The following is a 14,228-nucleotide window of genomic DNA, read 5'->3' as shown; positions in this document are numbered from 1 at the left end:
ATACAGACTTATAATTCTTAAATTAAAAATAACTACATAAACAATTACATATGCATTCAGGTATTCCAAGTCAGTTGTAACTTTTTATGTATAAAATCTAAGTTACACAAGTGTTTCACTCAGTTTTCATTGTGAGTACTGCAACACCCTGGACAGCTCCACCCCACAATTCTCTTAACAACATTCAATTATCAGGAATAGCAAACTTTCCTTAACTGCAATTGCATTCCCACCAAAAAACTCAAAGTGTATGTGAGTCATTCCAGGTGACTTGGTTAAAAGCAAACGACAAAAGTCATTTAATAACTAGTAGAAAATAAAGATTAATATCAGTACTATCTTGGTCTGGGAAGACTTTTAAGGTTAGCCTTCAAGAAAGAATCCAGAAATTAACAGATTCATTCATTTCTTAATAATTTTAAATTCTAAAACCAAACAAACTTAATATGAGAAAGACAATTTCATGTCTTCTTTTTCAATCCTTGTATATTTAATTCTGGTTTCTTGCTTTACTGTGCTAAGACTTCACCAAAATGTTGAAAATGAAGTAGTGTGGGGTATATGTTTGGTTTTTTACCTATCTCAAAAGAAATACTTTCACAATTTCCCCAATAATAATGATATTTGCAGTAATTTTTTGATTCTCTTTCCAAGATTAAGAAAGAATTTTTCTATTCCTAGTTTGCTCAGCGTTTGTTGCTGTTAAATCATTAATAGATCTTTTCTTAATTTAATTGAGATTCTCATTTAATGGTGTTTGTATGTATGTACACATTGTATATACACACATACTTATATACACAAACATACATAAATAATATGTAATATATATATACACATATACACACATACTTACATACATATAAACACATATATATCTGCATTTGGTTTGGCAACTTTGGGGTGATTTTGCATCCATATTCAAGTGTGAGTCTTGGTTTAAATTTTCTTTTCTTAAAGCATTCTTGTTAAGATTACTATCAAGTTTTCGCAAGCCATATAAATAGGAGAGGATACCTTCTTTTTCATTCTCTGGAATTTTTTATATAAGATTATACTTATCTCTTATTTGGTTTTTGGGTAGAACTCACTGATTAAGCCATCTGAGCCTGGATTTTCATCGTTAAGAAAAATCTAGTAATTCAATTAAATAGTAATTTGACTTCTTTGTGGTTATAGGATTATTCAAGCTTTTTGTTTCTTCTTGAGTAAGAACATAGTAAATAATATTTTGCAGTAAGTTGCCCATTTCATTTACATTTTTTAAGTTATTAGCATAATGTTCAACATATTCTTTTATTCTCATTTTTGTGTCTAAAGAATCTATGGTTATAATAACCTTTTTATTCTAAATATTACATAATTGTGCTTTCTCTGTTACTTCTTTTTCTTGATCTCTTTTCACTATTTTTCTAAGTTGTTTCAAAGTAACAACTTTGCTCATGCTTTGTATCATGTTATTTTCACGTTGTTAAAGTTATATTTCATTTATTACCTCCTCCTTCATGTACCTTTCCAATTATTTTACCGCACTTTTTTCTAGTGTCTCTATACAGATGTCTACCTCATAAGTTTTGGGTTTCCTAATATGAGCATTTAAGTCTGAATTTCCTTCTAAGTACTGCTTTAGTTGCATCTTACAGGCTTGTTATTCAATATTTTTGTTATATTATAATTGAAAATAATTTATAATTTTCATTATAATTTCTTCTTGGCTGAATTGAGTATTTGATGTATATTTCCTAATTTTAAAATGTGTGGGATTTTTCTAGTTGTCTTTCTGACACTGATTTTTAACTCAATTTCATTGTGTCTGAGAACATAATCTGTATTACTTCAACTCTTTTAGAGCCTTTGCCATTTCTTTTAAAATTATACCAGTCAAAATATTCCCAGAATCTGAGCAATTACCATTATAAACTTTCTGAAATTTTTGAGTCTCTTATTTGAGAAATCAAACAAGAATAAAAATAAAGCAAATTATATTAGAAAGAAGATGAACCTTTGCACTTATATGAGACTAAAAGAGAACTCTTGATGGTATAAACTACCTTCTCCCCTGGGGTCACAGACACTCTCCAGATGCAGTGTGTATAAGAAGGGTAGCCATTTGGAAATCCTGGGGAGGAAAGGTTGCCATTGGATTCTTGTAGGGTTTCTCCACATGCTGAAAAGAAAAAAAGATACACGCATTCGATTTTTTTAAGAAGATGGCATCCATATTTCCTGAAAAAGATAAGATCTCATTCTTTGATTTTTATGAAAGACATGGATATCATAAATAAAGCCTTGAGTCTTTTGGTGTTGGACAAGAGTATATATTTATATTTTACAAAGATTTTTTCTTTCTAAAATTTCTAAAAATTTCTTTTTATGTCTCTCTTACCAGAATTTCAATATGTTTAATGGCATCACTAGAGCTAACCATAAAACAACATTATGAGATAAATAATCAGGCATTCACAAAATTCCTCCTCATCGATACATTTCTAATTCATTCCCAAAAAGCCAGTAGCCAATGAATAGGTTACCCTTATTCAGATTCAGGCCAGTGAGTACTTAGTTGATGGGGCTCTGGGACCATTTGAAATATTCCATTAAAATATTTGGTGTAAATTGAGGCTAAGTTTAACCGTGAATATCATATGAAAGTTGAAACAAAAGAAATCTTAAATAATAACTAAAATATAATCAATAAGGGGTACCAAAATGTCATACGCAATGAAAATTTTTCTTAAAATAAGCCAAAAACAATTGAGAGAGAAAAACATCATGCAAGCTTCAAAATTTCCAACAAGATGTGGACATTTATTTACTCTCTCATTTCTGTTGATCGTAAGTAGAAATTGCTGGAAAAGCAATTATATTTTCCTCTTACTAAGCGTGTCTAATTTCTTGGAAGTAATTATCAGTCATCTGAAATAGCAAATTATCAGCTGCACAGCCTCAAGATCTGTGTGATTGATGTCTCTAGGGCCACTTCAACAAAGGCACAGACAGAGTGTAATTAGTGCGTTGGTTCAGCCAAGGTTAGTGGTCAGAATCATTCTATAATGGGTTTTCCTGTTGCTTTTGTAAGACATGATATGCACCGCATGAACCTAGGCTGGTTTAAGTATCCTTAATTCAGAATAATTCCTCTGCTGCAGCCGGTCATCGTTATAAACTTCACTCAACAATTTGAAGGGACAGTTCCTTCCCTCTGAAGGAGATTAAGTCAAATTGAGATGTTATCATAATATGGAGCCATAGCTGCCAGCAGGTGAACTCTCATCTCATCAAATCCTCAAAAAATTACAAATGGTTCTGTATATCTTGAGTTAAATGAAGAAAGAAAGATGATGACTTTGAAAACAAAATAGAGCTGTAAAAACAGTCTGATACGATATAAATATTTATTTAGAAACATAGATATGTTTGCACAACAAAATAAATTTAAAGTAGGAGTAAGCAATGTTTATTCTGGTGAGTAGGCAGATAAAAGCAACTTTAGAACAAAATGAAAATGCTCAAGGTCAAAAATACATAATTCAGTACTTTCCATGAAACATCTAGGGCATTTGATAAATGTAACATTATAAGAACTCTTAGAAAAACAAAAATGTGTTAAGATTTTATTAATGCTAACAATGTGCTTCTAAATAGGATCAGTTTAGATGCAAAATAATCATTTGTGAGTTGAATGTGTTTCAATGAAAAAATCTATAATTCTCAGCAGTTTAAAAATAAATTCTGCAATGATGGAAAACTACAATAAACCACATAGAATGCTGGTACTGGATTTCCTAAAGTGGAACCAAAATAATTAAATATATTTAATCCACAGATGTACATAAACAATACTGTTCTGATAAGATAAAAAAATCTATCTAAAATTAAAAAAAAAAACAGAACACAGCATATAATTCAAATATTAAATAAATCTATTCTATGGCACCTGTTTATAATGCAAGACATATAAATAGCTATAGTCAAGGTGTGGCAGTCGTTTGTGCATTTTCCTCAGTAAGTGTGGTTGTCTCAGGCTACCTGAACCATACTACGGGAGATCCTTCATCACTTTTCGTGGCCATTTGTTGATTAAAGCTCAGATAGAAAAAGTAAAGTTTATTACTAAAAGACCTAAAAGAAAATTGCAAGGAAAAAGTGGCACTACTAAGTTTAAATGCACAGTCTGTCCATTTACTCAGCAAGGTATGTGGATGAGAAAACACAAGTTTGAATCATGGCATTAACACCTATTAATTATGCCATACAACTAAGTCTCAAAGCTTCAGCCTCAGTTTCTTTTCTGTAAAGCGGCTATCTTACTAACACATACTTATCAAAGTTGCTTCGTAGGGGTCAAATGTTATTATGCCCTGCGTCCTCTTTCTTTAACCCTTAGATATCTTTTCCACAGATAGAAAGAACGTTGTCTAAAGTGTCTCAATGTGTCCTTGAACTACAAAACTCAGTCATATTTAGAAGAAGAAAAATAAAGAAATATACAGAGGCAAATTATTATTATCACTATTGTAATCAAAATTACTGTAAAACAGAACACAATGCAGAAGTTAAACTACTACTTCTGTAGGAAGATGACATGATCTCATATGTATAAAACCATAAAGATTGCACCACACAAAAAAACTGTTAGAACTAATAAACAAATTCAGCAAAGTTGCAGGATACAAAATCAACACACAAAAATCATTTGGGTTTCTATACACCAACAACAAACAATTTCAAAAGGAAATTAAGTAAACAACCCCATGTATAATAGCAACAAAAAGAATAAAATACTTGAGAATAAACTTAACCAATGAGGCAAAAGATTTATATATTGAGAACTACAAAACATTGCTGAAAGAAATGAAAGAAGACACAAATCAACGAAAAGTCATCCCGTGTTCATTGATTGGAAGACTTAGTATTCTTAAAATACCCATACTACTGAAAGCAATCTACAGATTCAACATAGTCCCTATCAAAATCCCAGTGGCATTTCCTGCAGAAATAGAAAAAACAAAATCCTAAAATTCATACAGAACCATAAAACCTGAATAGCTGAAACAATCTTAAGACAGAAGATGCTAGAGGCCTCACACTTCCTGACTTCAAAACATACTACAAAGCTACAGTAATCAAAATAGTTTGATACTGGCTTAAGAAAGGCATATAGACCAATGGAAGAGAAGAGAGAACCCCAAAATAATCTCACGCTTGTACAGTCAACTCATCTTCAACAAGGGTGCCCAGACCACACAATGCGGAAAAAACAGTCTCTTCAACAAATGGTGTTGGGGAAACTAGCTATAGATGCACACAAAAGAATGAAATTGGACCCTTATCTTATACCGTACACAAAAATCAACTCAAAATGAATTAAAGACTTAAAAATGTAAAACTTCTAGGAGAAAAAATATGTGAAAAGCTTCATGACAGTAGTCTTGGCGATGATTTCTTGGGTATGACACAAAAGCAAAGGCAATAAAAACAAAAATAGACAAGGGGGATGACATCAAACTAAAAAGCTTCTGCACAGCAAAGGAAGCAATCAAGGGAGTGAAAGGTAACTATCAGGAGGGAAGAAGATGTTTGTAAATCATATACCTCATAAAGAGTTAGTACCCAAAATACATAAATAACTCCTAAAAGTTAATAACAGAAAACCAAATAACCCAATTTAAAAATGGGCAAAGGGGGACCAGCCCCGTGGCTGAGTGGTTAAGTTCGCATGCTCCACTGCAGGTGGCCCAGTGTTTCATCGGTTCGAATCCTGGGTGCGGACGTGGTACCATTCATCAAGCCATGCTGAGGCGGCGTCCCACATGCCACAACTAGAAGGACCCACAACTAAGAATATACAACTATGTACCAGGGGGTTTTGGGGAGGAAAAGGAAAAAAAATAAAATCTTATTAAAAAAATGGACAAAGGACTTGAATAGACATTTCTCCAAAGAAGACATACAAATGGCTAACAAGTATATGAAAAACTGCTCAGATCACTAATCATCAGGACAATGCAAATCAAAATGAAAATAAGATATCACCTCACACCTGTTAGGATAGTCACTAGCAAAAAAAGAAAAACAACAACAACAACAAAAACCACCCCAGGAAATAGCAAGTGTTAGCAATGATATGGAGAAATTGGAAGCTTTGTGCACCACTGGTAGAAATGTAAAATGGTGCAGCCACTAAGGCAAACAGTGTGGAGTTTCCTCAAAAATTATAAATATAACTACTAAATGATCCAGCAATCCCACTTCTCATTATTTATTCAAAGTAACTGAAAACAGGATTTTTAAGAGACATTTGTACTCACGTGTTCATTGCAGCATTTTTCACAATAGCTAAGAGACAGAAACAACCTAAATGCCCAGAAGCGGATGAATGGATAAGTAAAATGTATACATACAATGGAATATTATTCAGCGTTAAAACAGAATAAAATCTGCCATATGCTACAACATAGATGACCTTTGAGGACATTATGCTAAGTGAAATAAGTTACAGAAGGACGAATAGCACATGATTCCACTTACAGGAGATTTCTAAAGAAGTCAAACTCATGGAAGTGGAAAGTAGAATGGTGGTTGCCAGGGGCTGGGGGAAGGGGGAAAAGAAGAGTCATTGTTCAGTGGTATTGAGTTCCAGTCATGCAAGATGAAAAAATTCCACAAATCTGCTGTACAGCAATGTGCATATAGTTAACAATACTGTACTGTGCAATTAAAAATTTGTTAATCTCATTTTTATGTTTTTTAACGAAATAAAAAATAATTAATAATAAAAAAGAAGTTAAGCTTCTAAATACTCTATCATATGATCCAGCTCACTTTTGAATCAGATAATTTGCATATATCTTCATTCTTCCAGAATATAAAATTGTGTTTAAATTGAATAAATGGTACTTGGACTGTGTGTTTTTGAACAATTATTACAAACTCTTGTCCTTTTAATAACATGGCTATTAAATACCAAAGGTTGAGAACTTTCCTTTCTCCATATTTTATACGATCATATTTATAATTTTACTCATACTAAAGAAAACCTAGGTAGATATACAGAATAATTTGTATTAAATAAGTCTCTTCCCAAAAAGTCTTGAGAAACTCTAGAGTGAGGAAAAAATAAAACTGTATCTAATCATCTTGTCCTACCTAGTTAACTTATTATTAATTAGATGGCTCCCTTAAACTTTTAAAAATGATAAATAAATCATAGGTTTAAAAAGATTTTAAGATAAGGAAATGTTAAAAGAAACCCTATGGCTCCTTTAAAATTAAAAATATAATATATAAAATAAAATTTTAAAATGATTTTAGGATAAGGAAATGTTACAAGTAATCCTAAGTCACTGAGTGATAAAGGAGAGATTAATTACTGAAATATTTTAAAATACCCTTCAGCCGTAACTACCTAACCATGTCCGAACGAACCATCCCTTAAGATGAAGCACAAGTACCAGCCCCTAGAAGCTTTCCTCATGCAGTGTGCAGCTCAGGTTAAGCACCCCTCAGAACTGCCTTAGCATCCTTTACTCACGGGACTTACTTCCTCATCAAGTGACACTGTCTGTTTGGTCTCCCGGAACCTGGGCTATTTATGTGTATGGTTTGTGATTCCTTCTCTGTGGCCATAACACCTGCTGCAGTGTCTTTCACGTATTAAAGCTGACTCATTCATTCACACACTCACTATTTGCTGAGCACCTAATTTAAACTGGATTTAGAATATCATGATGAAAAGGCCCAATGACAATCCTAAATCCTAAGTACTCTAGTATAGGAAAAGATGAGTGAACTGACAATTATAGGAGTAAGACACAAAGACCAGGATCAAATTTACCACCATGGGGTCCTGGGAGACCAGGGAGTTCTAAAGCAGGAGGTCACATAGGAGCTGAATACTGAATATGAGCTAGGATTTAGCCTGGAGGCAGTTAGGAGTGTTGTGGCTGGAGGAAGAGGCAGCAGGCAAGCATACCATGGTGCCAGGGGCTGAATGAAGTAGAGGTGAGAAACTAGGCTGTAGGCGAAATACCTAGAGAAGAGGCAGACAGGAGACAGGGGAAAATCCTGAAGGAGATATACTGAAAACAGAATAGCCCTTACCCTAAAAATAAGCAAAGATTTGCACATTAAAAAGTCACTTGAACAGCAGTGTGGCCAGAGAACCAAAGAGCTATAAAGAATGGAGGCAAGAGGTTAACTAAGAGGCATTTTAGCAATCTGGACAAAAGACAAGGATCCCTGGAGTAGCAGATTCACTGCGAATGTGAGATACCACGAAGGAAGCAGGAATGAGGCAGACAGAGGAGTGAAATGAGAATGCCCTCCACAGCTCTGGCTTGGCCGACCTACCGGATGATCTATGTGTGGCACCATCCACTGAACTAGGTAATGTTTTCAGAGAGATGAATAAGTGAATCCATAAATAAAACAGGAAAAAAATGGCTAAACTATTATTTTTTGCACTTGGGCAATATGCAAAGTTATTTAAAATTTAGCCAAGAATTATATACACACAAGCACATATAGTACAGATATTCTACCTGGAATCTCAGAGAACTATATCAGGAACCAAAAGATTAACACTTTAGGTAACCAAAATGAAGCTTATATTGATTTTAAAGATAAATTTAATGAAACAAGTGTTTAAAGCAATGTAAAGTTTCCAGTGTTCAAACTCCATGTGTGCTGAAACTGGTCTACCATCCCTACAACTCTACACAAATGTGCATCCATAGACATGGGCATTCTGTATGCACTGGATGTATACCAAAACTAAGAACACTTAAATTTGTGAACACAGATTGTACATGTGTTCATGTGTGAATACACATAAGCTTTTATATAACAAGGAAAATTCTAATCCTCAGAAGACCCTTTACTTTTAGATATCAATTTATTTTACATTTTTCCTAAATTTAACATGTTACCTGGTGTATTTAAGATTTACTGAGAGAATATTAGGGTTGATAGCTGGTACAAGTACTAAGTAATCATAAGCAAAAAGGTCATGGGACTACAGGAAAAACAAATTAAGAGAAAATACAAATAAAGACCAGTGACTGTATCAGGAAAAGAGTTAAATTAAGCAGTTTAAAAATAAAAAGGGAGGGCCGGCCTGGTGGCACAGCCGTTAAGTTCATACATTCCACTTCAGTGGCTTGGGATCTCCAGTTTGGATCCCGGGTGTAGACATAGCACCGTTTGGGAAGCCATGCTGTGGCAGGTGTCCCACACATAAAGTAGAGGAAGATGTGCACAGATGTTAGTTTAGGGCCAGTCTTCCACAGCAAAAAAGAGGAGGATTAGCAGCAGATGTTAGCTCAGGGCTAATCTTCCTCATATAAAAGGGGAAAATAATCCTAACATTAGGTCAAAGTAGAGGAGAATATGTTTAGAAGATGAGAGTCACAAGAAAAAGAAGGTCCCCAAAAAGAGAGCAAGAGAACAAATTAATCACTTATGAAAAGAAGAAGATACATTACAGCTCGTACACATTAGAGAAGATCTCCTTTACAAGCCAACTGCTAATTATTGAGTCAAAGGAAAGATGAAGAGTTGTAATGATGCCCCATTCTCCGCCCCCACGTGGACATTTCTTGTTCTGACAGCATAGGATGCAAGGGATTATGATGTAGGCAAGTAGCCTTAGTGGGTGTCCTTTAAGATGCCTTAATATTAGAAAGGTTGGAAGCCATTGGGAGGACATAGGAGTGGCCTTTGGGCAACAGTGTCCAGAAACCTACTCAATCCCAGGGCTGAGCAGCTCTCGCTTTCTTTCCCTTCTCTTTCCTTTCAGGCCTAGGTGGTCTGGCAACGGATGACTGGCTTGCATCAGTAGAGCGCAGAGCTGTAAAGGATCATATTCTTTCTTTATATAACAATGCATAAGACTTTTCTTGCCTGCTTCTAGAAGTATTTCTAAAAGCATGAGCAGGAAATGGCAATGAAAACAATTCTAAACTAAAAGAAACTTATCCTCATTCTATCACCTTAAAAACACAACTTTACTCCTGTATGGAGCTCTTTCATGATGAGCATGCACTGACTGTACGATAAGTAATTGTGGTTTCACATACAAACCTAATCTATATTTTTGACCTATATAAGTAGATAAATATAATAATGGATTACGAGTTATTTATCAGCTAAAAAGTCCTACAAAAATTAGTTTATACTGCTTTAAGGGAACTAAAATGTATATACATTTTTAATGCTGTTCATCTTCTGATAGATAAAAACACATTTCCTATATTATTAAAGGTGGAGCAAGAGTATTTACAGTCTCCTTATTATTACCTGCCTATTACAAACTTGCCCTTTTGGACTCAGGGCCCCACTTATCATAGACTATAAAAGCCACAACCTTGTATACTTAAGTGTGAACCAGGTCAGTATTCCTTTCAAGATTAAACTCTGAGGAATAGCTCTATAAAATGCAGATCTACTAGAGCTTTGAGAATAAACCAATAAGGAGTAAAAAGTTGGAGTAAAAGCAGCCAAAAGCCTCTGACTGGCTCTATTCACCAGCAATTTCTAACAATAACAACAAAAAAACAATGACAAACTCCAAAGGAATATGCAGGTTTATAACCCTCTCTTCTCTGTACTAAAACCAAGACACAACGAGATCTCATTTTATAAACTCTTACTCACTTCCTAGGTCATTCTCAGATAAATCATCCTATTTACACTCTGTGTACAGTTATGGATCTTTAACACTATTCCACAGAAGTACTCGGAGTTACTGGTAAACCTACTGCATCAGGGTAGCTTAATTTTATTTGGTCTACGGAAAGCCTATTTATATAAATATCATTAGTACTCTCCATTGTGAAGAAAGGAAGAACTTTAAATACATAACCACATGTAGCATAAATCTAACAGCTTCAAAGAAAGACACATACACACACACACACACACACACACAAACACACACACACAGAGTGGCTGAGAGGGAGAGAGGAAGAAACCAAAAAGAGAGAGAGACAGAAAAAGAAAGGGAGGGAGTTTGGGGAGGGCATGAAGTCCAAGATAGCAAAAAAGTCATTCTCAAAGACTTTTGGAACTGGAAGTTGACATATCTTTATTTTTTTAAATATACCCATATCTTTTAGCTTTCCCTTCCTCCACGCAACTTACAAGCTGTAATACAGCAATTGGTTTTTATATTGCTTTAGAAACACAAGGTATCTTTCTCATTGATGATAGTGCCTTCATGATAGTGGTTTTAGTGTATTAACAAAGCAATGTACACATTAACTATTACTATATTTCAAGCAAGAAAATAGCAAAACTATACTTACTAATTATTTTCCTATTAATAACTTAAATTTTCAAGAACCCTAGGCTGACAATTAAATTACAGTGTCCTAAGTGTGATTACTTCCTGATTCCTATTGATTGACTTTCCACAATTCTGTGTGCAAATGCATCTTTAGTGTGCTTTGCAAGTGTCAGGTATTTACATATATATTTAGAGAGACAATCAAAATGGTTTTATATGTCAAACTAAATAACTATCCATTTATTTAGCAGCTATTTATCACATAATCTTACCCCAAATTTTCTACTTTGAAAGTCAAAAGTATAATATATCCAAATTAGCCAAGGATCATCCAGGTCTTTTGTCATAGTGGGTCCATTTGCTTATAATTTCATCTATCCTATGGAAATTTAGATTTAAAAAAATGCCACACATGCATGTGTATTTTACATACAAACATAAAACATTTTAAAAGGTATTTATGCAAGTGTGAATCCAACTTAAATAAATATTCATAAAATAAGTAAACTGATATACATTAAATTGAATTATTTTTTGATATATGGAAAAATTAGATAGAAGTATGTTTATGTACAAAAGAAAACATTTTAAAACTTACTCTCAATATTGAATCACTAACATGTAAAAGGTTTTAAATACAATTTTAAATTTAAAAAACCTCAAATGTCCTTCTGAAAACCTAGTAGAACTGAATTACAAAAAAACTAATTGTTACAACAAAATTGGAAAAACATAATTTTGTACAATTTTCCTTAGGAAATTTTATCTTAAGGGGGAGAAAACCCCTTCTCTCCACAGAAGTTTCAACAGAATCCATCACGTTGAATCAATGAATTTGATGCCAATACCTACACGGAATTGTGAACTTCCTAGCTATTTCCTGTGATTATCCAACTGACTCACTTTTTCTCGCATGCACTTGAGTGTTGATCTGCTCAACAAAAGGGTTTTATACCACATGTCAATGAGCAAGTATTACATTTTTGTGAATGAATTAGCTAGCCCTCTCTTGTACTATATAAAGAAAGTTTCCTGGACTGACACCAATGATCACATTGGTAAACTTAATTAATATAACTTCTCAATAATTAATATATATAAATAAATTTTAAACATAAAAATGTAAAACTTCAATATACTCATAATATCCCTGATTTTCTGTAAAAATTACTAGAATAACAGGTGATTAAAACTTTTATAGTTATTTAACCACTTGCAATCTTAGTATCTTGAACAATATTTCCAAAAGTGAATTCTACAGGTAAGTATTAGGTAAAAGGAAGTTTCCATGGAAAAAAAATTAGGGAAAAGCTGTGTTAAGCAAAATTAGACGTGTTTCTCGACATAGGATATTTCAAATCATTTTGAGTATATGGGAGGTATATAGAGTATGCAGCATTTCCAATTGGAAGCAGACTCTTTTTCTTTCTTGGACCAATAGGACACTAGTGTTCCCTTGCAACATTCTTATTAAGACATTTCATTAATCTTTTTCTCACGACTTTATCCAGAAGCAAAACATACAGTAGCTCACTAGCAACATGGTTAAAACTTATTTTTTGCAATGAAGTTACAAATTCCAATTAATAAAAGCTGTATACCATTAATGATGGTACTTGAAAGAAAAGATCATTCGGGATTCAGTTCTGAAGCTGAAATAAAGGATTTTTTTTTTTTATATTGTCAAGGAAACTCAGCATTTGACTACGAAATCATGCAACTATTTGATAATAACCATCAACCAACCATACTTTTTTGCTCTTTTACTCATTAAATTAAAAGAAATAAAACATACTTTTCCCTATACTTGAAATTTGACTTCTAGCAATTTGTTTTTAATTATAGCAGTGGGTGTTCCAGAGTTCTCTCCTATTTCATTTTATGATTATGACTTTGAACTGAATACGTCACTTGCCAGCATGGAGGGAGACAAGTAAGCAGCTGAGTAAATTGTGGCTTATTCATCTGGAATAGCAGTACCAGGCACAATTATGCTTCTGCATTTGTATGGTGCAATACCTGGACATCTATACAGCTTTCTTGCCTGTGCAATATCTCCTTTGCTTAAACGGGTTCGCTGACCAATTGCCGGACGTATGCCATTATCATCACGTGAGGGGAGAATGGTATCCAGAAACATCCCCCTGCAAAAAATCAGAAGCAAGCCACACATAAGTCACCCAATTAAGACATATATATCTGTTATAAATATAAGGTTATTTTTTTCAAACTCAAGTCAATCAAAGGGGAGATACACCAGTGCTGATATTTAAATAGTGTGTCAGACTTTCAAAACACTTTCATTAAAGTAGAAAAATAATTGTTTGTTAAATGTGTATACCTAGTATAAAGTCAATGACGACATGCACTTTTTCCTCAGAAATGTATATGTTTTTAAAAATCTAGAATTCTATACAGTCCCCCACCAAGTACACTATAGCTTTTGTTTTGGCCTCTCAAGCAGATCTAAGAACCACTTAGATTACCAAGTCGTAAAACAGTTCTTCTTCACAGAGATAAATATCTTGAGATTACTAAAATTGTAAAAGTCAAAGTATGCAAAAGCTAATATTTTTGAATTAAACTACTAATTTAACCTAAGTATTGTATGAGTCCATCTATTACAGTATATGTTAAAAGAACAAGGAAAAATAGAGTGTCAAATTCTAGACAGGACATTTTAAAGCAAAACGGTTTTGTGATACACACACATGCACATACACATATATATAGTATAAAATTTTCATGGTAAAATTAATAAGCAAGAAAACTAAGGAATGCCCTAATAATGTTAATTTATAGATATTGAATTGCTTTTCACCCAAGGCTGTGATAGAAACTATTTTTCTTAATATGCATGACTAAAAATTCTGAATATAGCGCACTAAACATACAGTCTAATTTTTGAACGAATATCAACATTTATAGCTCTAAAGGAGGT

At 33.5% G+C, this 14,228-nt stretch overlaps 1 protein-coding gene across 2 annotated transcripts in view; it reads right to left on the bottom strand.

Annotated features, from left to right (window-relative positions):
• The window catches only part of TLL1 (tolloid like 1), a 192,258-nt gene that overhangs the window by 69,247 nt on the left and 108,783 nt on the right, over positions 1 to 14,228 (bottom strand). For both annotated transcript variants that reach the window (XM_046655576.1, XM_046655577.1), the window contains 2 exons: positions 13,307 to 13,431; positions 2,052 to 2,167 (listed from right to left, as the gene is read on the bottom strand). In XM_046655576.1, the coding sequence (XP_046511532.1) occupies positions 2,052 to 2,167; positions 13,307 to 13,431 (241 nt within the window). The remainder of the gene's footprint in view (positions 1 to 2,051; positions 2,168 to 13,306; positions 13,432 to 14,228) is intronic.

The sequence above is a fragment of the Equus quagga genome, chromosome 3 (genome assembly GCF_021613505.1).
Source record: "Equus quagga isolate Etosha38 chromosome 3, UCLA_HA_Equagga_1.0, whole genome shotgun sequence".
Classification (NCBI taxonomy): domain Eukaryota; kingdom Metazoa; phylum Chordata; class Mammalia; order Perissodactyla; family Equidae; genus Equus; species Equus quagga.
The sequence above is the reverse complement of the archived record's forward strand: the minus strand, read 5'-3'. Positions and strand labels throughout refer to the sequence as shown.